Source organism: Cucumis melo, chromosome 6 (genome assembly GCF_025177605.1).
Source record: "Cucumis melo cultivar AY chromosome 6, USDA_Cmelo_AY_1.0, whole genome shotgun sequence".
Lineage (NCBI taxonomy): Eukaryota > Viridiplantae > Streptophyta > Magnoliopsida > Cucurbitales > Cucurbitaceae > Cucumis > Cucumis melo.
The window spans coordinates 26,019,125-26,043,562 of record NC_066862.1 but is presented as its reverse complement, the minus strand read 5'-3'; the positions used below and the strand labels follow the sequence as shown (position 1 = coordinate 26,043,562).

The window sequence follows — 24,438 nt, the reverse complement described above, 5'->3', positions numbered from 1 at the left end:
ATAACAATTAGCTCATTGATAGCAAAATAGACTAATGGTTTGAGCACCATTTCGTCGATCATTTAAATCACATAGAACATGCTTTCTACATAACATAAACTTTTCATGGTAATCTCTTTAAAAACATGCATATTGAAATTATTATTTCAAATCATTAAACACTTTATAAAAGAAGCTTGAAATCATGTAAAACATTTTGAACAAACACTCACAACACTTGGGAAATAAACTTCAAAGGCTTCTCTTCTTCTTCTTCTTCTCGCATAGACAAATTGAGAGTACCTCAACACTTAAACTTTTCTCTTTAAATTCTTAGAATAATAATTGTTAACATTTTGATCTCATCCTCCATTTATACTTCTTCATAAACAAGCTTAGTCACCTTTATTCTCTTATCAGCTTGCTAACTCCTACTCTTAGTGGTGCACGTGTAAGCTTAAAATTTAACTTAATCATGCTTAACTTAAACCCTACACATGACTTATTAAGTAAATTTAGAAAATTTCTGAGAAGTTTCCTTGTTTCTTCTCGCCAAGTTCCATTTCGCAAAGAACTCTTATTATCTAACCTTCCAAAAGTCTTGTCACATAACTTTTCTCACAGACTAACCAACCTCTTCTCGCGTAGTCCAACCAAAATGCATGTTTCAAGATACTTAGTCAAATTTTTACTTCTCATCTTAACTATAGGTCTTACACTATTCATAGTGACCTTTCACATCTAGGGGTCACTTTCACATTTTATACGTGTCACCTTACTATTTTTTCGTGCTATGCAACCAACTTAAACTCGACACGTAAGCTAAACGTTGGCTGTGATTAGACATTTTTCTTAAGACGTTAACCTTATCTCCATGGCAATTAAGCTAAACTTTTTTATTTGTTTTACTCTTTTCTCGAGGAGGAACAAACATTTACTTTCTTTAGAAGGCCACTAGTCCTTTCAATAGAACACCTACCTCATCACAACATACTTAGGCGTAGGTACTTCTCCCCGCATTGTTACTTCAATCGCCTTATTCTTAGCATTAAACACAAGCCTCTTCTTCACCAACAACCTTAACACATTATTTACTTTAACGTGATGGCTCTTAGGCTCAAATACTTCTCTTCGCCTCACCCTTTCTCCATTCGCCTCTTTCTTCACAGAATGCCTCTTTCTATACTTAGTCAAAATAGCCTATGCCAATGGAGTTCCTCTTTAACATGACTCCCTTCTGGATTAGAGCCTCATAGAATACCCGTCAATTTTTAAGTTTTGGCTTGAAAATAGATTTATTTTGGTTTTAATTGGAGTTTTTCATTGAAGGTTCAGTTGGCTAAATTTTTTAGGAGTAATCTGAGCATTTTTCCCAATAGGGTTGAATTGGTTTCAACCTTAACTTTAAGTAAGTTAAATTGGGAGAAATTTTGGGTCAATAGTTAACTATTAATTTTTTCATTAATTAAGTTATTTGAAATTTTTCATTACTGTTTAAGATCTGTTCATTGGAAAGTTTTGACTGTCAGCTGATAACTTGTAAAAATACAAGTTATTATAGCGTTTTATGTAAAAAAAAAAAATGAAGTTTAAACGCATGAGAGTAGAAGAGAATAAAGGAAAATGAAGGCGATTTGATGACCTATGAATAACATGACATAAAAGAGCCTTATCCCTGTTTTACCACGTTTTAGAGCTCTTATCGTAGGATTTTTAGACAAAAGAAATGAAGCTCAGTGAATTAACGTTACATGAGAAGACACGTCCAACCATTGCAAGAAGAAAGAAGCAAGCTAAGCGTTTAAGGCACTAGCAAACAAAATTGGTTACCAGAAAATTCAAAGAAAGGACAAAAAGATGTTTGCATAGCGCCATTGCAACTTTTCAGAGACCTTAATGGCGCATGGCGCCCTGTCAACATCAACTTTCGTCTTTAAATAGAACCTATCACTTAGAACAAAGTGTGCGAAAATTGGCCGGAGAGCAAGTGCTTACTGTTATGATATATTTAATATTATGTCTATTATCGTAATTGTACATACAATCTAGGGTTTTTTTGTTCTCTATATATATGTCACTTTACTTTGACTCTAAATAATAAGAAAGATACTTTTCTCTGACTTTTGAGTAAATGGTATCAGAGGCTATAGGGTTTTGAATTTTCAGAGTTATTAAGGTTTCGAATTTCGTAGTTGGTGGCTTCCTTCTCCATTAGGGCTTAAGTTTAGGTCATCTTTGAGTGGCCGTTTGTCGACACCGCCCAGCTTAGAAGAAGCGCTATCACCGTTCACCACATTCTATTGTCATCGATCGTCGAGAAACGCCGTGCGTGAACTTCATGTGTCACCGGAATATTTCTGTATAGTCGTTACGCGCTGGCGCGTGGAGCGTCTGTTTTGACCTCCGTCTTTTGGACTTGTCTCGAATCCTATTTTTCGATCATTCTGTGGAGTTGGGTCCATCGAAGATCATTTGGTTTTGACGAAAATTGAGGATTACAACCTCATTCTAGGGTTATGGCTAGTTTTGTTCCAATATTGCAGCTATTTGGATTGATTTGTTTTGTTTGTGTGGACTACAATCAACGTCTCTAATATGGTCGACATAAAGAATATGGCAGTTTCTAATGTGATTCCCCTAGCCTCTAAGATCACTGAACATAAGTTAAATGGATTTAATTATTATGATTGGCATCAGACAATCTTGTTCTATTTAAGAAGTACTGATATGGATGATCATATGATCGAAGATGCCCTAGAAGATGCAAAGAAGAAGAAGGATTGACTTCGTGATGATGCCCGTCTATATCTTTAGATCAAAAACTCCATTGAGAGTGAGATAATTGGATTGGTTGATCACTTTGAGTATGTTAAAGAACTTTTGGAATTTTTAGATTTTCTATATTCAGGTAAAGAACAAGTACATAAAATGTTTGAGGTTTGTATGCAGTTTTTTCGTGCTAAACAAAAAGCAGAGTCTGTTACCAGCTACTTTATGTGCATTAAGAAGATAAATGCTGACCTTGCTTTGTTGTTACCCTTGTCCTAATGTTAAAGTTCAACAAGCTCAACGAGAGAAGATGGCTATTATGATATTTTTTAATGGATGTTTACCTAAATTTAGAATGGCGAAGGCATGGATTCTCTCTGACTCTAAGATTTCATCATTAGACGATGCTTTCACTTGTGTCATTCGTATTGCAAGCTCTCTGAATGTGTATCTATTCCTCAATCCAGTAGTGCTCTCATTAGCAAGAACAATAACCCCCGGGCACCTCGAGAGATCGATGGCAATATTCAAAGGAAGAGTTATGATCACTAAAAATCAGATTCTACAGAGATTGTTTGTAACTATTGTCATAGTCAGGCCATATAAAACGTGATTGTCGAAAATTATTATATAAGAATAGTCAACAATCTCAACATGCTTAGACAGCTGTACATGTGATATACCAGAGGCGTCGGTTACGATTTTTGCAAATGAGTATGCTAAGTTTTAGAACTACCAAGATTCATTATAAGTGTCTTCTTACATCATCTACAAATGGGTCATAGACTTTGGTGCCGTAGCCCATATGACAGGTAATTATCACCTATTTTTTAGACTGTTTTCCCCTGCTCCTTTTCCATCTGCCACATTGACAAATGGATCCACATCTTTTGTTCTTAGATTTGGCACTATTCATCCTACCCCATCATTTTCTCTGTCTTCTGTGTTACATTTGCCTAACTTATCCTTTAATTTAATTTATATTACTCAACTTATTCATGACCTTAATTGTGTTGTCTTGTCTTTCTTGGTTATTGCTTGTTTCAGGATCGTGTGACGAAGAATATTATTGGTAGAGGATATGAGTCGGAAGGCTTTTATCTCTTTGATCACCAAGTACCACAAGCTGTAGCGTGTCCTGTCGTTCCTTCTCCCTTTGAAGCTTATTGTCATTTAGGTCATCCATCTTTGTCCGTGTTAAAGAAACTTTATCCCGAATTTAGATCTCTGTCCTCTTGAAATAGTGATTTGTATCAATTTGTTAATTTTCATTGTCTTAGTTTGAGTCTTTGAGTTAATAAACGAACAAGTGCTCCATTTGAGTTAGTTCATTCTGATATTTGAGGTTCATGTCCAATTATATCCCAAACAAGCTTTCGTTATTTTGTTACATTTTTTTATGATTATTCTCGTCTAACTTGGTTATATTTAATGAAAAATTGTTCTGAGTTATTATCTCACTTTTATGCCTTTCATATAGAAATTAAAAATCAGTTTAATGTCTCTGTCAAAACTGTGTGCACTGATAATGTGGGTGAATATTTTTCTCATACTTTTGGCTCTTACTTGTGTGAACATGACATTATTCATCAGTCTTCGTGCGCTGACACTCCATCTCAAAATGGTGTCGCATAACGTAAAAATAGGCATTTACTTGAAACTGTCCGTGCTTTATCGTTTCTAATGCATGTTCCGAAAACTTTTTAGGCTGATGTTGTGTCTATGGCTTGTTTTTTGATTAATAGAATACCTTCATATATTCTTAATGGTGAGATTCCTTCTCGTGTTCTTTTTTCTACCAAGTCTTCATTTCCTATTGCTCTTAAGATATTTGGTTGTGTTTGTTTTGTTTGCGACGTTTGTCCTTATCATACTAAGTTAGATCCCAAATCCTTGAAATGTATCTTCTTGGGTTATTCGCGTGTTCAAAAGGGGCATCGTTGTTATTGTCCTACTCTCAAAAGATATCTTGTTTTGCCTGATGTTGATTTTTTTTTAGGATACACCTTTTACTTCATCATCATTGAGTTCGTGTCAGGGGGAGGATGACAATCTTTTTATATATGAAATTACCTCTTCCACACCATCCTCTTACACTGATGCGCCTCCTTCCCGCTCGTTGCCTTCTCGAGTCTACTCTCAACGATCTCCATCACAACCTTCAGATTCATATCCTCCATCAATGCCTCCTTCATCATGCTATCTAGGATCAAGTGATGATCTTCCCATCGCTCTTCGCAAAGGTAAACGCAAGTGTACTTACCCTATTTCTTCTTTTGTTTCGTATCACCAATTGTCTCCCCACACATATGCTTTTATTACATCTCTTGACTCTACATCTATTCCTAACACTATTCATGAAGCTTTATCTCATCCTGGCTGGCGAAGTGCAATGATTGAGTAGATGGCTGCTTTATTTGATAATGGTACTTGGGATTTGGTATCTCATCTTGCAGGAAAGAAGACCATTGGTTGTAAATGAGTGTTTTTTGTTTCAGTGAATCCTGATGGAACAGTGGCTCGATTGAAAGCTCACCTTGTTGCCGAAGGTTATGCTCAAACCTATGGAATTGATTATTCAAATACATTTTCTCTAGTTGCCAAATTAACTTCCATCCATCTATTTCTTTCCATGGCTGCTATCCGTAACTGGCCTTTGCATCTACTTGACATTAAGAATGCTTTTCTGCATGGTGATCTTCAAGAGAAGTTTATATGGAGCAACCACCTGGGTTTTTTGCTCAAGGGGAGAGTGATAAAGTATGACGCCTTTGAAAATATTTGTATGGTTTGAAACAGAGTCCACGTGCGTGGTTTGGTAAGTTTAGTCAAGCTCTTATACGTTTTGGTATGCAGAAGAGTACATCTGATCATGTTGTTTTCTATCATCGACCTGATAATGGTATAATTTTGCTAGTTGTATATGTTGATGATATTGTTATTACTAGAAATGATGCATCCGATATTTCACCTCCCAAAACTTTCCTTCAGGGTCAGTTTCATACGAAAGATTTGGGTTAATTGAAATATTTTTTGGGCATTGAAGTGATGAGAAGTTAGAAAGGTATTTATTTGTCTCAACGAAAATATGTACTTGATTTGTTATTTGAGACAGGAAAATTATGAGCCAAACCAAGTGGTACTCCGATGATGTCGAATCAACAACTTATTAAAGAAGAAAAATTATGTAAAGATTCTGAGAGATATAGGAGATTAGTTGGGAAGTTGAACTACTTAATAGTGACTCGACTAGACATTGCTTATTCTCTAAGTGTTGTGTAAGTCAGTCCATGTCTTCCCATACAGTCGATCATTAGGCTGCAGTAAAGTAGATTCTGTGTTATTTGAAAGCTGCTCCTGGACATCGGATCTTATACAAAGATCATGGACATACGAGAGTTGAATGTTTTTCTGATGCTGATTGGACGGGATCTCGAGAGGATAAGAGATCGACCTCTGGGTAGTATGTCTTTGTAGGCGAAAACTTGGTATCGTGGAAGAGTAAGAAACAAAATGTTGTTTCTCGTTCGAGTGCTAAGTCAGAATATGGAGCTATGACACAATCTGTGTGCGGAATAGTATGGATTCTCCAACTACTATTTGAGATAGCCTTCAGTATTACAGTGTCAGCTAAATTATGGTGTGATAATCAAGCTGCACATCACATTGCATCTAATCTAGTATTTCATGAATGAACTAAACATATTGAGGTGGATTTTCACTTCATCCATGAGGAAGTCCAAGATGGGTTAGTGTCCACAGGATATGTGAAGACTGGAGAACAATAGGGAGATATTCAAACCAAAGCTGTAAATGGAGCAAGGATAAGCTATATGTGCAACAAGCTGGACATGATCGACGTATTTGCTTCAGCTTGAGGGGGGTGTTATGATATATTTATAGTATATGCCCATTATCGTAATTGTACATATAGTCTAGGGTTCCTTTGTTCTTTATATATATGTAACTTTACTTTGACTCTAAATAATAGAAAGATACTTTTCTCTGACTTTTGAGTACACTTACATTGTTCATCCTCATCTTTCTTTTGAGTTTTAAGTGAGAACCCAGAACAAAAGAGAGAGAGAGAGCTCTTGTCCCTTCATCTTCCTCCTCATCAATAAGCAAAAATCAAAGCCAAAGAGTACGAGAAATCATACTCTAAGGCTTGACACCTTATTCTATTTTCCATTTTGTATTTACATTATTTTGTATTGTAATATGTACTTCATGGCCGATAGGCCTAAAGCTATTTTATTCAATGCATTGCACTTTTTATTTCATTCTCATGTATTTCTTCTTCCTGCTTTCTTTAATCTATCTAGTTAGAATGCTAGTAATAAAATATGTTTTAATGCTTAGTGAATCATAGTATCTGTGTTTTAAGTTTTGCTAAGTTCAGAGCGAACGTCAAGAACATTGTATATTCAAGAGAAGAACAACGTTCTTGATTGTAATCGTCTGACAAATGAGAACTTGCAATTAGCTACGCGATAGGCGGGAAGGTTGTAGCAATACAGTCTTGTCGCCAAGTTTATCTTTCACATTCATTGTAGAAATGATAATGGTATGATGAAAGCACCGAGAGGTTGCTTGCCATAATCAAGAAGAAACAACTCAAAATACCTATAAATTGATTAGTATAAAGCATAGCTTAACTTTATGTATTTGGATCCTAAGCCCTAAACCCTAAGTCCTAAACTCTAACTTAGAAGCTTAAGTTCCCTGCATTCGACTATGGAACTTACCAGGAAACCTATATTGGCTTATACTTGGACGATAGAGAGGAAAACTTGCACAATAATGTATATCTTATGCGATTAAGAAACACATGAATAGGAGTGCATCTTTTAACGCATAACTTATTTAGTCACCATTCAGTCGCTCAAGTAGAGCTCATCATGTCTAATCTACGAACATAATACATGTATAAATTGAATATATACATCACAAGCATCAACTAGGGAATAAACTTTTAGCTAATCTCGAGGTAAGGGATTCTACTATTGGACCTTCAAACTAAATTTAAGAGATTGCATATGTTTTCGGATTACGCACTGATGGTAGCTAAGATGCAAAGTAGATGTTGACAGATGTTATCTTACATGATGATTAAGCATGAATTATGGATTCCATGCTTTATGGATTATTATGCATTATGGGTTGTTATACATGATGATTAATGTCATGTTTATGTTGATTGCTACATGCTTTTGGATTATGGTGTGTCTGTTAACTTTTGTTAACTTTGACTTTTAAGTTTACCCCACTTGTATTGTCTTCCTACCTAGGGTCCCTCGTACGACTAGGGATGTTCTTATGGGACCACTCACACGATTAGGGGTATACCTCTGTGTCACATGCAGATGGTTAAAGGTTATTTATACTGTGTTCATATAGGATCACTCTCACGACTAGGGTTGTTCCAACGAGTCAAAAACATGTTTAGGAGTGTGTACCAATGATCAATCACATGACTAGGGATGTTCCTATGGGATCACTCGCACGATAAAGGTTGTTCATATGGTTTTACTTGCCCAGGTGTGCACGATCAGACACACGACATTATTATTATGTTCATAATGAGAAGGTAACAAATCACTTAGTGAGACAAGTAGTGGGTCTCTCTTACTGGGTATATTTTTTATATACTCACTCTTTTCTATGCTTAATATTTCATGGAAAAAGGTAAAGGATCTGGAAAGCTGGCGAGCGACAGGAAGGACTCGTGACATGTCATATGAGGACATCATTTTTGCTTCTGCTTCTATTTATCAATTGCTTTTCAGTATTTTTTATTTTAGACATTTAAAGTTTTTTTCATATTTATTTATCTTTATTTTCTTTAAAAAGTGTTAGAACCTGCGGGTCACGTTTTCACATTATTTTTATTGGTTTTGTTAATTTTATGTTTTACGAGCATTTATTTGATATTAATTTTTTAACAATTTAGTTTTCCTCTCTTCAAGAAAGTTTTGTTTTTTATTTGCCTTCTGAGTAAAGATCTTTACTTAGTTTATGAGTTTGGGTCGTTACAAAAATATTTTTGTTGGTGGAAACAGTTTCTGCCCACGAAACAAACATGGATAGAAATTATATATTTTTTTTTGTAGACGTGATGATGATAATGGGTAAAAAACCATTCTATAGACATTCGTTTTGTGGGAAAAAATGTCTTTTCTGTCGACGAGTTTAATTGGCGTGGGTAGTTCTGTCGACGTAACGTAAACAATATGGGCAAATGAAAAGACGACGGGGTTTCGGCCACGAAGTATGCCCACGCAAAAATAACTTTTGCAGAATCTCTACCTACATTTTCTTTAAGATCTGTCCACGTTTCTCTACGTTGGCATATACCAAAATTTCTGGGTCTCGTCTTTGGTACTGGGCGAGCAGATATATACCTGGGAGGGATTCGGCAGAATCAAGCAGTTTGCCTTCGGCCGATCCTTCAGAGGTAGGGAATTTGGGGTAAGCAAATACAAACTCTTTCCATCCGTGAATGAATAAAGCCGTCTGAAATGGATGTTTTTGTACGCTTTGATGCTACTGAATTTATATAGTGATAAAATAAAGCAACTACATAATTCCAAATAAAGAAAGTATTCACAGAAAAATTTTCTGATGTTAAAACTTGATGTTAAGACTTTGTGCAAGTCAACGAAGGAAATCACCTGCCTTATAAAAAATATAATATGCCACTCCACATACATCTCTAACAATATTTCTATCAATTTTATATAAATTTAAAATGTGACATTTGGAATAACCTTGCTTCTAACTCTTATCAATAGCATATTCACTGCAAAATTTGAGGTAGCATACAATAAAATACTCTAATGTTCCCATATAATCAAATTAAAATCTTTATATGTAGTAGAAATGTGACATTTTTGAAACCCTTGCTTCTAGTTTTATTTCTGTAGAAACCTGGTTCAAGGTGAGAGGTTTGTAACTGGAAAATTACATTGATATATCTAACCAAAATATCAAGATATAGGATCGATGAAATGTCACTTAATAATATTCAAAGAAAAAAAAAACTTATCTTCAAGTAACTAGCTTTAACTACAAATATTGACATCTTAGACATTTGAGACCTCAGTTGTAAAGCCATTAAAATCAACTTGGACTGCACTTTGGAGTCGACCATATCGATAACATCCCTGTACATTAAAATAACATATGATTGTGTGAGTTATATTTTAATTTGTGGGTAGCGGGTAAAACGATAACAAATTGAAAAATGAAATAAGAACTACAAATTTCATTGAGCAAATATTAAGTTTGTACCATAGTTATCTTTTCCTTCTTTCTATGATCCAAACTTGTAGATTTGAGTTGATATATCTTTAGCAACATTTTGAGCATCTAAATTAGCTCCATATAGGCCTCTTCTTGATAGTCCTACACAATATAACCCATTCTTTCCTTTCCAGTGATTAGGGTAACTTGGTTTTGGTAGTCCATCATCATTCAAAAGATACTCATCTCCCTGCATCAAATATCAATTTATATTTTTGGTTGATTTCAATTCTCATAAATTCCATAATAATAATAATTAACCTACATTACAAATTTAATTTAGTCATCGACTTTGAGATCTATATTCTATAATTTGGCCATCGTTGAAATTCCAAAACTGTCTTATAGATCTTTAAATCTACGTTCTTGAAAAATTTAAAAATTATAAAACTTTTTGATCTATTAAATATCAATTTGAGTTTATGTCTAATGGAATCATATACTTTTAATTTAGTACGTCCGGTATATAAGTTACTTTTTCTTTTAAAAAAAGTTCAATTCTATAATATTCTTTAAAAAGGAATATATTTAGTTTACATTAAAATAAAATGAAATGAACTCTTTAAATATAACAAAATTAAATGAACTAAAATATTTAAAATATATAGTAAATATTGTAGTCTATTTATAAAAGATTCCAACAAATTGTGATAGACTAATATCTATGTCTATCTATCATGACACAAAAAGCCATAAATAGTAGTTTTCATAATCTATCGTAAAAATAGTATAATATTTTACTACATTTTAAAATATTTTCAACACTTTGTGATTTAAAAATCTTTCTAAAACTAACAATTAGAGGAAAATATTCTACAGTAGTTGAAATCTAATGGTAAATTAGATATTAAAGTCTTCCAATTTTAAGCTATGTTATTTTTGTTTTCTAAAGGTAAAATTCTCATAAATGATCATATTTTAAAATAATTTCAAAGTTGAAGGATTAAAATCAAACATAGACTAATTTAAAGGAAGCTATGGGAAGTTTGTAAATGTAATTTACCTTGAGCCAGAGATTTGTTGACCTTTTGAAGCCAGTGCAAAATATGATGGAGTCAAATTGATAGCATTTTCCATTTTTGAACACTACATTATTCTTCCCTTTTATGCTTGCTATTTCTGTAGCCAATACCTACAGAATTAGGAGCCAATTAGGAAAATGTTCAAATATACACTAGTTTTATATTGATATATTTTGTAAGGTCAATAATATATATAGGCTTAAGAATAAAAAAATGGGTTAATTAATACGCCAAATACATAAACGATATATGTGGCTCATATAATCTCCAAATTCCAATAACTTTATTATTATTTTTTTATATATATTTTTCTATGTTTAAGAGTATAATCAATGTTATCAATAAAGAGCAATGGTTAAAATTTATAAGAAAAAGCGTATAGATTATTGACTTTTATAAGTGATATCAAGAGCCAATTTATAATTTCAAAAAAAAAAAAAAAAAAAAACCTGATATTATAAAAAATTATTTTACAAATTATAACAAAAGGAAGTTTTAATCATGTACTATAATAATTTGCTAAATAAACAATCACGAAGGCATACTAAAGTAAGCATATAGTCTAATTGACATATCAATTAAAGATAGAAATTTGTTGTATATCGTCAAACAAATCTATATTTTTTAACATAAAACTTTACATTTTAAAAGCACTTTTCTCTAGCTAGATGGATAAGCCATTAATAATATTCATTTCAAAATGTTGAATGAAGAAATTTAGATCAATCACAAATTGTCACTCATTTACCAAATTAACGACAAAAAATACAAATAACTAAATTTAGGACTAACTAAAAGGTGACGTATGTCCCAAATTGAAATTGAAGACATTACTTGGCAAGTCCTGAAGACGCCATGTGTTTTCATCATGACAATTAGATCAAGTTAATTATTTTGATTCAATTAAATATTGTTTATTTGGGCTAAAGTTCAATTGAACCTAAAAATAAGCTTAATTTTAGCCCAAATGTTAAATAAGATCCAAATCTATATGGTTGGGTCCAAATAGTTGATCCATAGACTAGCCAAACGCTATAAATAAAAGAGAACTCTATAAATAGAGAAGCTCTCTTCATTTGTAGCGGGCAAAGTTTTTACCCTAGAGAGCCTCGAAAAAATTCTCCCAACAACCATAAGACTCCCTAACTCTAAAAGCTGACCACCCTTAAATATTGAAGTTCCCTTGAAGATACAAGTATTCTTCCAATACTCCAACTTCAAGAACATCAAGTGCGCCACTTCCATACATCAAGCATACACATTCAACTGAGAGAGAATAAGAGGACCAAGTACTAGAGTTTGAACCACATCACATCAAATTCGTATAAATACAACATCAAGTTTAACTCCAAGAAACATGTTTCTCTGGGAACCTTGTGCAAATAAATTGGCATGTTCAGTGGGACATCTTTACCTCTCATCTCTTTCTCAAAGCTAAAATAAAAAAACCAACTAATGGCAATATGGAAAGTCGCATCTAAAGCTACTGTCAAGAATGACGCTTACACAAGACCTGTTACCTAGAGTGACTCAAAGAATAACATGCAAGAACAAAAACAAGGTTTTGTCCTCACAAAAAAATGTTAGGAACAACTAATGGGATCTCCTAAAAGCGAGGTTGTTATCAGAGAAAATCTTTTGTTTAACAACTCTACTCTTGCTTCTGATCTATCAGAGAAAGAATCACACCTTGAAAAAATTTAAAATATTTCAGGTTTGCCATTCCGTCTTTCTTCTCCTTCTGCTGCAATTTTTTTCTATCGTCTTTTTTCCTTTTTTTTATGCTGCAATTTCTTTCCATCGTCTTTCTTCTTTTCCTCCTCTTTTTTACGTCGTTTAGATTAGGTATATAAAAAATCTTTGAGAAAACCGTTTAGATTGAAGTAGCCAAATCTAAACGATCGTGTATCAAATAATCTTAAAAATTTTCGTTTAGTCAAATCTACACAATTGTGTAGCCAAATCTAAACGACCAAACCTAAACGATCCTGTAACCAAATCTAAACGATCGTATAATCAAATTAAACGATAGAATTGAAAAAATAAATCGTTTAAATTTATCTAAATCTAAACGACCAAATCTAATTGATCGTGTATCAAACAATAGTCAAAACTAAATGATCCTGTATCAAATATATTACGCGCATTGTTGACAGCGTGGTTGACATGACATTTTTGGTATTTTCCATTATGAACTTGTGGGCTTTTTCCGTTTTCGGAATTGTTTTATGCGGTGTAAATATTTTGCCGCTTTATTATATTTTTTAAAAGACTCCTTATTATTATTATTATTATTAATATTATTTATTTATTATTTAAACTGTCGGAGTCCAAGAAAATGAAATTTTCATCTTCTTCTTCTTCACCGCTACGCACTTATAGGTCTAACGAGTTGTCGCCAATTGTCGTCGTCCACCGCTTCCTTTTTCGTCAAAGCCCAATCACGAAGCCTGACCGAGTGTCTGTTTTGCAAAGCCGCATGCGAGCAAATCCTTCTCTCTGTCGTCTTCCTTACCCCAGTCACCCGAGTTCCTCCACGCCATAAGTCTTTTTCCCAATAGTGTGTCTCGTCTGTGACCTCTCTGTCTAAGTCGCCTAGCCATGCAACCTTTCCTCTGCTTCGAGCTACACTATTTCTTCACCAAGCCGTCTGAGTCGTTTTCCTCTTGCCTAGCCGAGCCACGTCCTTTTCCCCCCAAGCCAAGCCAATTTTTGGTATCCTTTGAGCCAATTTTTGGTGGTTTATGATAAACTTTTGATTGGGTTGTAGGTATGCTTATGAAATATAAATTTTTGGTTTAAGTAAATTTAATTTTGAATTAAAGATTTGTTTTCACTTCTTTGAAGGTGTAATTGGTAAATTGTGGAACAATTAATTTGTGGAATTTTCCAGAGAAATTGGCAAAACTAGTACGTTTTTTGTTTAGTACGTTTTTTGTTTTACATTTCAAAAGTAGCATGATTTTAGAAAACTCGTAATTTTGTTTTTCTGAGACCAATCTCGATCGAGATCGACTCGAAGATTCTTTCCAAATTTTAACAAAACTCGTAGAAGAATTTATCTCGGTCTCTTTTGACTGAGTGTTTCATCGAGAAAGAGATATCGGGGCAACTTTAGCTTGGGATCATAGACATAATTGGGGAAATTGACAATATCATTGACAAAATGCTTATGTAGTATGATCTTGAGGCCATCTTGAGGCAACTTTGGCCCGTGATCATTGACATAGTTGCTTAAATTGGTCCAGGACCGAAGGTTATTGTATGATACAAGATCAAATAAGACTTTAGATTAAAGTTCCTCCATCACTCACTCCACCAACTCATTTTTATTGGAGGTTGGTCATTTTTAGGCCCATTAGTTTAATTTAAAGTCCAATCTTGATGATGCACTCGACTGTGAGAGACTGAGATAAATGCTACAAATAATTTTTTAAATTTGTGAAGAATCTCGAGCTCGACCTTGGCTAAGATTGACCACTAGAAAAAAAATTATGAATTTTCTAAAATCGTGCTACTTTTAAAATGTAAAACAAAAAAGATGCTAGTTTTGTCAATTTTTCAATTTCCCACAAGGTTGAATTGGTTTCAACCTCAACTATTGGTAAGTTGACTCAGGAAAATTCCAAGGTTGACCATTATTATGTTGATTAAAGTTCTAAATCTTTCCTTTATGTTTAGGATCGAGTTAATAGAAAAATCTTTGGTCGTCAGCTAAGAATTAATTGTTTTAGCTAATCTCGAGGTAAGAGATTCTACTACTAGACCTTCAAACTAAATTTCAGAGATCGCATGTGTTTATGGATTATGCATTGATGGTAGCTAAGATGCATAGTTGATTTGTGTAGATGTTGCATGATGATTAAGAATTATTTATGGATTCAATGCTTTATGGATTGTTATAACTAATGATTCACGACATGTTTACGTTGATTGTTACATAGATTGTGGTGTTTCTATTAACTTTATCTGTTAAGCTTATACTCCACCTGTATTTTTTCTATCTACGGGGTCACTCGTACGACTAGGGGTGTTCCTATGGGATCTCTCACACGATCAGGGGTGTATCTATGGATCACATGCACAGTTATGGGACAATTATATTATGTTCATACTGGGTAAATCGCACAGCCAGAAGTGTTCCAACAGGATCACTTGCACGATTAGGGGTGTACCTACGTGTCACAAACATGTTTAAGAGTGTATACCTACGATCACTCACATGACTAGAGGTGTTCCTACAAAATCATTCATACGATTTAGGGGTATTCGTACAGTTTTATTTGCTAAGGTGTGCTCTATTGGACACACAATATTATGATTATGTTCCTAACGGGTAGTTAACAAATCACCCAACAAGACCAATAGTGGGTCTCTTACTGGGTATATTTTTATATATACACCCTTTTTCAATGTTTAGTATTTTAGTATCTGAAAGCTAACGAGCGACAGAAAGGGCCCGTGACATGTCATATGAGGAGCTCGTTTTGCTTCCGCTTTTTCTATTTATAAGTTTTTCAGTATTTTGATTTTTAGACATTTTTAATTAAATTATATCATATTTATTTAACTTTATCTTATTTAAAAAATTGTTAAAACATGCGGGTCATGGTTTTACAGTATTTTACTATTTTTCAAAATTTATGTCTTTCGAACATTTATTTGATATTAATTTTATAACAATTTTGGTTTTCCTCTTTTCAATAAAGTATCTCTTTATATTTGTCTTTTGAGTAATGACCTTACTTAGTTTAAAAGTTCGGGTCGTCATAGAGCAAAAATCCTATTGCCAAGTTGATGATAAAGGAAAAGTTGTGTTGCAGGAAACTTAGACGAATAGTCCATCTTTATCGCTTCCCTATAAATCAGCAGCTGCAAGATATGATCACAAGCTCCATAAGAGCTTAATATCAAGGTCTACCACAAACTTCTTTTATATACTCCAAGCCATATACCAAGAGAATCAATGACCTAAGAATGCATGTTAGGTACGCCAACCCTCAAAGTTTCCACAATTCGATGGAAGGGGCAATCCTAAACAACACATTGATCATTTTGTTGAAACATGTGAAAATGCAAGATTAAGAGGTGATTAACTAGTCAGGTAGTTCATTCAAAGCTTGAAAGAAAATGCTTTCAAGTGAAATACCGATTTTGAAGCAAGAAATGATTAAAAACTGATAACAGTTGGAAAAAGAGTTTTTCAACCACTTCTATAGCATTAGGCACATCGTCAGCAGAAGGGAGAGCCAGTCATTGTGACTACATAAATTGATGAGAGCTCTATGCCTAGATTACAAAGATAAGCTTTCACAAAACTGTCTGTAAAGGAGATGTGCACCCAAGGCATGCACTGGGAGCTTCTTTACATCTTGTAGGGAATAAAAACGCGTGCATTTGAAGAGTTATCGACTCGTGCCTATGATATAGAGATGGAGATAAGTGTTGCCAACAAGGGAGGAAAAGATTTCTTGGTTCCAAAAAAGAGTAATGATAAGATCATGAATAGTGTCATTGAAAACTCTATGGTTGTTCATGCAACTCTATGAAAGTCTGATTTTAAAGGAAAATAAAAAAAAGCTGATAGAAAGCACGATGACGATAAGAAGCAACGACCAACTCTTAAAGAAAGATAAGAAAAAGTTTATCCATTTCTTAAGTCTGATGCTACAGAGATGTTGGAGAAATTGATAGAGAAAGAACTTATTTAACTACTAGAAAGCAAATATGAGACCTAGATCCGAGAAAGGGAGTCTTGTTAAAGAAAAAATGCGTCGAGGAGTGGGATGATGCTTCCAAAGTGAAAGGAATGGCTATTCTAAAGATAAAACTCAAAGGGAAGAAAGTCGCATGAAGAATAGGCGATAGAGGAAAAGTCGGCGCAATGAAGAAGCCTTATCGCAAGAAGAGTTAGGCGATTAGGGTGAAGTAACGCGAAGAGCAGTCGAACAAGAAGTGGGTAGGTGTAGTCTGTGGGAAAAAGAAGTTTAGCTTCCCGAGAAGATAAGGCAAAAAATAGTTTGGTTTCCCGAGGTGATAAGGTTTGCGTCCTGAGGGAATGTCCAATATGGAGTTGATCATTGGTTTACGTGTCAAGCTTTGTTTGGCTGCATAGTGCGGTAAGGCAGTAAGGATATGTGTAACGTAGCAATTTAGAATTGGTAGACAAAGAGGGTAACTGGTCTAAAGGATTAGTATAAATAGGGGGTGGAAACCTAAGGAAAATGTTGTTATTTTGGAAGTTAATTTCATTAAGAGAATGTAAGGAGTTGAGTTACTGTTAAGAGAATTCTAGGCGAGGAGAGGCTTTCGGGGAAGAACAACCAGAAGCTTGCATGAGTGACTCTCTTAAACTAAACACTCCTGCGTGGGTGATTTGTAAGCTAAATGATTTGTAATGTTTTCTAAATAGATTCTTTCTGAGTTTGAGTTATGTATAACATGTTATGTATCTCTATGTTCTTATTGTGACTGTTGTTGTTGTTTGAAAAGAGAAAATTACTGTTTTTTATGTGCTGGTAGTGATGAATACGTGTAAACATTAGCTTTATCCCCATCAAGTGAGAAGTGCTTATGCGGTGTGCGCATAATGTGAATGGTGTTGTTTGGATGGCCAGTGCAATAAGAACAAAATGAATCAATAAACTTTCTAGATGTTGTGGATGGAGTGAATATCACAGTAGCTCAATTGCAAGATACTGACGAGAGTGAATCGTAGTAGGCTTGACGAAGGGAAGGATTCATGATCTTGGTAGAAAGGAATAAGAGGAGCTAGTGCAAGATTTCTGTGATTTATGAAATGAGGCGTCGAAAGATGCGTTTGAGAAATGAAAATGAATTTATGCTTAAATTGTATTCCCAAAAAGATTTTTTTAAAATCATCACTCATTAAGTCTTCAACTTACGTTTTATGTTTTCCTTCCCTAGGTAACCAGGCATAGAGCCCAAGTAAGAAAAGGTAAGATGGATTGGGACGCGGGAAAGCTGACCAAGTTATTCGTCTTTGGATGGTTTAAAGTTATTATGTCCAAGGAAAGTTGCAGCCCATTTTTGTGTGTGGGTTGATCTTGTTCTTGAGATGTTTAGTTAGTTTATGAGTAATAATATGTGTCTTTAATATTAGAGAGTCAGGGTGTATGCTTATTAAGTGTTTCTAGTTGAATTCAGATGTTAAATTAAAGCATTGTATATTCAAGAGAAGAAGCAATGAGTTAACTGCTTCCACCTGACAAGTTAAAGCACGTAGTTAACTAAACAAGCGACAAGGAGGTGGTAGCGATAGAACATCACTGTCACGTTCATCCTTTGCATTCGTTACAAAGATGTTAATGTTTGTGGCAAAAGTACCGAAAGGTTACTCATCTTAATTAAGGATAAATAGCTTATAATTTAAACAACTTGAATAGATATAAATCATAGCTTAACTTCAAGTATTTGGATCTCGATAGGCTAGCAAGTATGGCGAAAGCACTGAGAGGTTGCTCGCCTTAATTCTAAAGTTAATACATGTTTTGTGTCACCTTGATCTATTAAAGCACTACTCATTGCGAGCAATTAATTAAATATTCCTTCCTCTCATGTCTGTATCTAAGTTCATTTTCCATTTCACCACATTAACATGCTTACCTTGCACCGCCAAAGGCACCATAGTGTAAATAATTAGGATTATTTAAACTGTGCGTACTTCTCTACTTTATATAGTATACCCAATAAGTTTAACTATCTGCTGAGTTCATTAGGAGCATTAATTTCCTGTGTTCGACAATGGCTTACCCAGGAACCCTATCCTTTTGCTTACACTTGGGCAAGCGATAGGAAAACTTGTACTACATGCATATATTTAGAAGTTGCAATGCATGAATAGGATTTCACCTTTTGTTGCATAACCATGTTCAGTCGCCTAATAGTCGCTCAACTAGAGCTTTAATATGACATATCTACGAGTAAAACATATGTAGATATTTATACACACATAATCACAAAGTCAAGTTGCTAGGCGATCAAGGAGAAGGAGAAGAAAAGTGTTCTTATACATCTAAACACCTTGACATGGAGAGTAGCATCCTAGTGAATGAAGGCATGCTAGGAGCTTAGAGCTTAGGTTTTGCTTAAGTGGTTTGCGAGAAAGATAATGAATTTGTAAAGTGTTGAACCAAGTAATAAACTTAGAGTGTATTTTTTTATTTATTTTTGTTGTGTTGTGTTTGTACCTCTATAGTGCTTATCGCATAGTAGCTAAAGTGTTTAAGCATTGAATGTTAGACAATTAAGCTAAGTTGGTAATTTTAGTGTTTTTCCTACATATAGTTGTAGGGATTTCTCGAGTTTGAAGTTGGAACTCTGCGATGGAGATTGGTTGAGAAGTTCCCCTCACTAGGCATTTAGTGCATTGTTTGTGGAGAACCTCGCGTGGTATGTTTAGGTGGCATGCCTCCTTCTAGTCACATGGAGTGGTCAACGAGGCAGGGTGTGACAATAAACGACCGAAACAAGTAAAAAAAATAGTTGATCCTAACTACTATAAGTACCATCATGTCATTAGTCACCCTATTGAAAGGTATTTTGTGTTGAAGGAGTTGATTCTAAAGTTAGCACGTCAAAAGAAGATTGAGCTGGATATTGATGAAGTAGCTCAGACGAATCTTGTTGCAGTCGAGATGACTTCAAACGTTCTACCATCAACATTGCTTTAAGAAAGTTTGATTTACTTTGGGACTTTCGAACCTATAGTTGTCTGATTCCGACAAAAGATCATGATGACAGACTCCCAAAACAAAGAAGAGCTTGTTGTAGAGGATGAAAAAAAGATGAATAGTCGTGACTCATTAAAAAGGGAGATTTCCAAATTTCATTCAAAATGAGTTCTACTGCTAACAAAAGCATGGAAAAGGAAGTAACCCTTCATCAAACATTCTTCCAAGACTCCAACTTCAAGAAAACTAAGTGCTCCACTTCCATACATCAAAGCATACGCATTCAACCGAGAGAGAGATCGGAGAATCAAGTACTAGAGGTCGAACCATAGCGCATGAAATCAATATAAATATAATACCAATACAAGTTCAACTCCAAGAAACGCATTTTTCTAAAAACCTCGTGCAAATACAAAGATTTGATGCTTTGATCTTTCAATAGCAAACTTTAAAAAGGACATAATGACGTTTCAAAAGCATTAAAATGTTATATATATATATATATATATATATAAAAGGTTGAGGGTTAAATGCTCACTCATTCTTTTTTAGGTTAAAAATACCATTTTTTTATTTTGTACTTTAGAAATGGTTTAAGTTTAACTGATATATTTTTAAATATTCAATTTTAATTCTTATATCTTTAATAAATCTTAAATTCACTCTTCCTATGTTACTTTTCCTTTATCGAAATCGGTTAAATAATAATAACAATTTTGATGGAACAAATACAGTGGGTGAATATGTAATCAAAGTTTATAGTGAAAATATTAATATATTAACATTCACTTAAACTGGAATTAAGACTATAAATCACAATTGCTTTAAAATATAGTAAAATGAATCAAAATAAAAGATATATTAAAAATTTACTTTCTATTAACGATGTGTTGAGATAGACCAAAATAATTAATAAATGGTAATATTTTGCTATATTTAGAAATATTTTTAACATTTTTGTTATTTAAAACAATATTGGAGGAATGAAAGATGAGTATATATATATACCTGAATTTGCCCACATTTAATTTGCTCAAGGGTTCCTACGTCAATTATAGGATACTTTCCATACTTGGCTTTCATAGAAAATGGGCCTTCAACAGGTCTTTTGATTCCATAATTGGTGAGGTTTCCATATATTAGTTTGCTTAGCATCACCATCAATGAATCCACAAACCAAATTGGCAAATTATACTTTAACATATCCAATCCCAACCCGATCATTCTTCTTGACATAAAATGCACCTATATTTTTATTTAAAAATTTTATCATACTTGAAAATATAGTCATTTAGATAAATATATATATATATATATATATATATATATATATATATATATATATATATTAATATATATATTAAGAATTCTTTTAAAAAAATACAATACTAATCATGCATAGACAATACACATCCTTATTTCAAATAAATTTGATTGACTAGAGTCTGTTGATTTTTACTTATGAACATGCCACAATATATAGGATATCGTTACAAATACATGAAATAGAATAATTTGTACGATTTATGATTTATATACCAAACAATAATATATAAAATATACATATCATTTTTTTTTAAATATAAACATGCCAGAAATGAGAACATTGTCTAAATGATGAATATTTAAAATTTTCAGTATATTACCTATATATTCAGATATTTTCAACTAAAACTAGAAGAGAAATAACTTGAATTTATCATGGCATGAATGAATATCCAACAATTACTAATAAATGATAAAAAAAATTAAATCAAAATTTAAAAATAATGCCAATAAGAAAATAATTAAATATTTCAAAAAGTTATAATTGATGAGATAATGAAATCAATGATATTTCAAAAGCTTAGAAATGTCTCCAAATAGTGCTTAAATCTAGTTATGGAATAATACTATGTGTTAGGACATTTGGAAAATATTGGTTAAATAGGAGACTAATTTTATAAATACTTTTGTGCTTTCTTTTTGTTTGTTTTATTTTAAAGTAAAAATGTGATATTTGCATTGGTAATTATTTTATTTAATATCGTTCGTTAATAGAAAACCCAAAAATGACAAATATTTGAGTAAAAAATAGGAAAATTTTCATAAATATTATAACAAATAGGTAAAATATTTACGGTTTGTATAACAAAATGAAAAAACCCATAAAATTAGTTATTTTTTTTTTAAATATTTTAGGTTTGTCATTCCCTTTCTTCTCCTATTCCTGGTGATTTTTTTCTATCGCCTTTGTTCTCTTTTTTTTTTTTTTTTCTTTTCAAACTGTTATTTGGTTCAAGATTATCTACCATAAAAGATCAACTTTTTTCTCAAACTGTTATCTATAAAAGATGTTGGAAAAACGTCTAGATTTGGTAGCAAAATCTAAACGATCATGTATAAAAAAAAATGTAACAAAAATTGTTTAAACTTGACTAAACGATCGTGTAAAAAAAAAAAAAAGAACGATCGTGTAGGCAAAATTACCTTTCTTAATTATCGACAACAAGTGACGAAATCATAAATTATTAAAATAACATATAGACATAAATGAAAATTATTCAAACGTAGGGACTAACCGGAGAACTTTTTGGTTGGGGTTACATTACAAGTTTATCACTCAAATTTTCAACTTATGTTTTTAAAACGTTGGAAAGCATTTTAATTAATCGATTTCAAAAGCAGTTCTTAATCGGTAATCCACTTTGTTTCTTTTTTTTTAAAAAAAAAAATTAAGCTTATAAACGTGTGTGTAATCTCTAAATATTTTGCTTTGTTATTTAACTTTTAACAATACTTTTAAAAACTAAGTCAAAATCTCAAAATTAAAATAAGTAGAGTTTTACTTTTTTTCGTTGCATTTTGAGAATATTTCTACTTAGGATATAAACCATGATGAGAGAACATGAAAGGAAATAGACACAAGTTTCTAAAACTAAAATAAAAAATAAAATGATCTCTAGCCTTTGATGTTTAATATTTAACCAAGTTTTCAAACAATAAATCAAAAATTGAAAACTAGCTAAAATATTTACTTTATTTTTTTTCAATAAAACAACACTTCCATTCTAGGTAAGATTGATACAAACCATGGAAAGGAAATAAATCTAACTTTCAAAAACTAAAAATAAAAAATAGAATAGTTAAGGATATGATCAAAATTTTCAATTTTATGTTTGATAAGATGTTAAAATTTAAAAGTTGTTATTTTTCACTAAATTGAAGCTTGATAGACGTAACAAACCAACTTTGAAGTTCATGGAACTTATTAAGCACACACGAACATAAAAATTGAAATACTAAAAGAAAAACAGATGAAATGAAAGTAGAAAGACTGGAAATGAATCTAAAAGCAGCATTAAGAAAAAATGACATTACCGGGCTCCGAACAACAAGGGAAGTATTAGCAGCATGAAGACAAAGATCCAAAGCAATTTCCATCCCTGAATTTCCTGCCCCAACAACCAACACATTCTTCCCTTCAAACCCTTTTCCCGATTTAAACTTCGTTGAATGCATCAAATCCCCGCCAAATTCCTCCATCCCCGGGACTGCCGGTGTGTAAGCCTCCGCCGTCTCACCCGTCGCCACCACTAAAAATCTACTCCTAAACTCCTCCATTTCACCCTTGTCCAAATTCCTAGCTCTAACCTTCCACTTCCCCTCTGGGTGATCGAATTGTGCCGCCTCCACATTTCGGCGATACAGCGGTCGGATTCTGAAATTCTCGGCGTACCGGTCCAAATAGTCGAGGAAGTTGACCTTAGGAAGGTAGTTTGGGGTGGAGGAAGGGAAGGGCATGGCTGGAAGGTGGCAAAAACGATTGGGGACGTGAAGGTGGAGGCGGTCATAGGAGTGTTTTCGCCAAAGGGGGACGGAACAATCTTCTCTTTCGATGATAATGTATGAGATTGATGAAAGGGTTAGAGAAGCGGCGGTAGCAAGGCCGGAAGGACCTGCCCCGATGATTATCACAGTAGTATCTGCCATTGAAACACTTGGGTTAGTGTGGTTTGAAGGTGGAATTAATGGATGAAGAAGAGAACAGAAAGGGGAATAGAATTATGGAGGGAGAGGAGCGTTAGAGGGCTTTTTATAAATACAAGGCTGCTCAATGCATGGTTTAGCAACCAACAAAAGAGGCTTAGCATGGGCTCCACTTATTTTCTTTTGACTAACAACAATTCAAATGTCTTAAACTTCCTTGTGAGAAGCAGCCAATTGAGATTTTAGCAAAAGAGCTTAAGCAATGGAGAAATTGCACCGGTTAAAGTTCTTTGGCGAAATCACTTGCTAAGTTGAATAGGTCACATGGGAAAGAGAGGATGACATGATTGTTCGGTATCCCAAGCTGTTTGAGGATTAGAACTTTGGAAGATGAAAGTTTCTCAAATGAGGGAAGATTGTAGCACACAAAAAAATTAAGGTAATTTTTAAATTTAATTATCTTAGTTTAATTTAATTATGTTGGAATTATTGAGATGTTATTTTAAGATGTTTGGTGAGAATTGTTTGATTTTGTGGAAATTATTATTAATTAAATATTTATTGAAAGAATATTTAATTAATTATTGAAATTTGAAATTTTGGTATTGTCAAAGATTTATGAATGTTGAATGATGTTGGTTAATTGATTTGATGAGATTTAAGGATTTTGGTTAATTTTATGTATATATATATTCTCTCTC

General features: G+C 33.4%; 1 protein-coding gene across 1 annotated transcript; it reads right to left on the bottom strand.

Annotated features, from left to right (window-relative positions):
* Positions 1–9,768: 9,768 nt before the first annotated feature.
* Positions 9,769–23,740, bottom strand: LOC103500125 (probable indole-3-pyruvate monooxygenase YUCCA10). The gene is made up of 5 exons (XM_008463331.3): positions 23,129–23,740; positions 20,777–21,013; positions 11,057–11,185; positions 10,042–10,243; positions 9,769–9,914 (listed from the first exon to the last, which is right to left on the bottom strand). The coding sequence occupies exons 1-4, from the start codon at positions 23,738–23,740 to the stop codon at positions 10,064–10,066; spliced, it is 1,158 nt and encodes a 385-aa protein (XP_008461553.2). The 3' UTR covers positions 9,769–9,914; positions 10,042–10,063.
* Positions 23,741–24,438: the final 698 nt, after the last annotated feature.

Coding starts and splice junctions, on each gene's coding strand:
- LOC103500125 (XM_008463331.3), bottom strand. CDS start 23,740: ATGGCAGATACTACTGTGATAATCATCGGGGCAGGTCCTTCCGGCCTT. Junction 11,186..20,776: donor TTAAATGTGGGCAAATTCAG/GTATATATATAT, acceptor CTAATTCTGTAG/GTATTGGCTACAGAAATAGC. Junction 10,244..11,056: donor CAACAAATCTCTGGCTCAAG/GTAAATTACATT, acceptor TATTTGATGCAG/GGAGATGAGTATCTTTTGAA.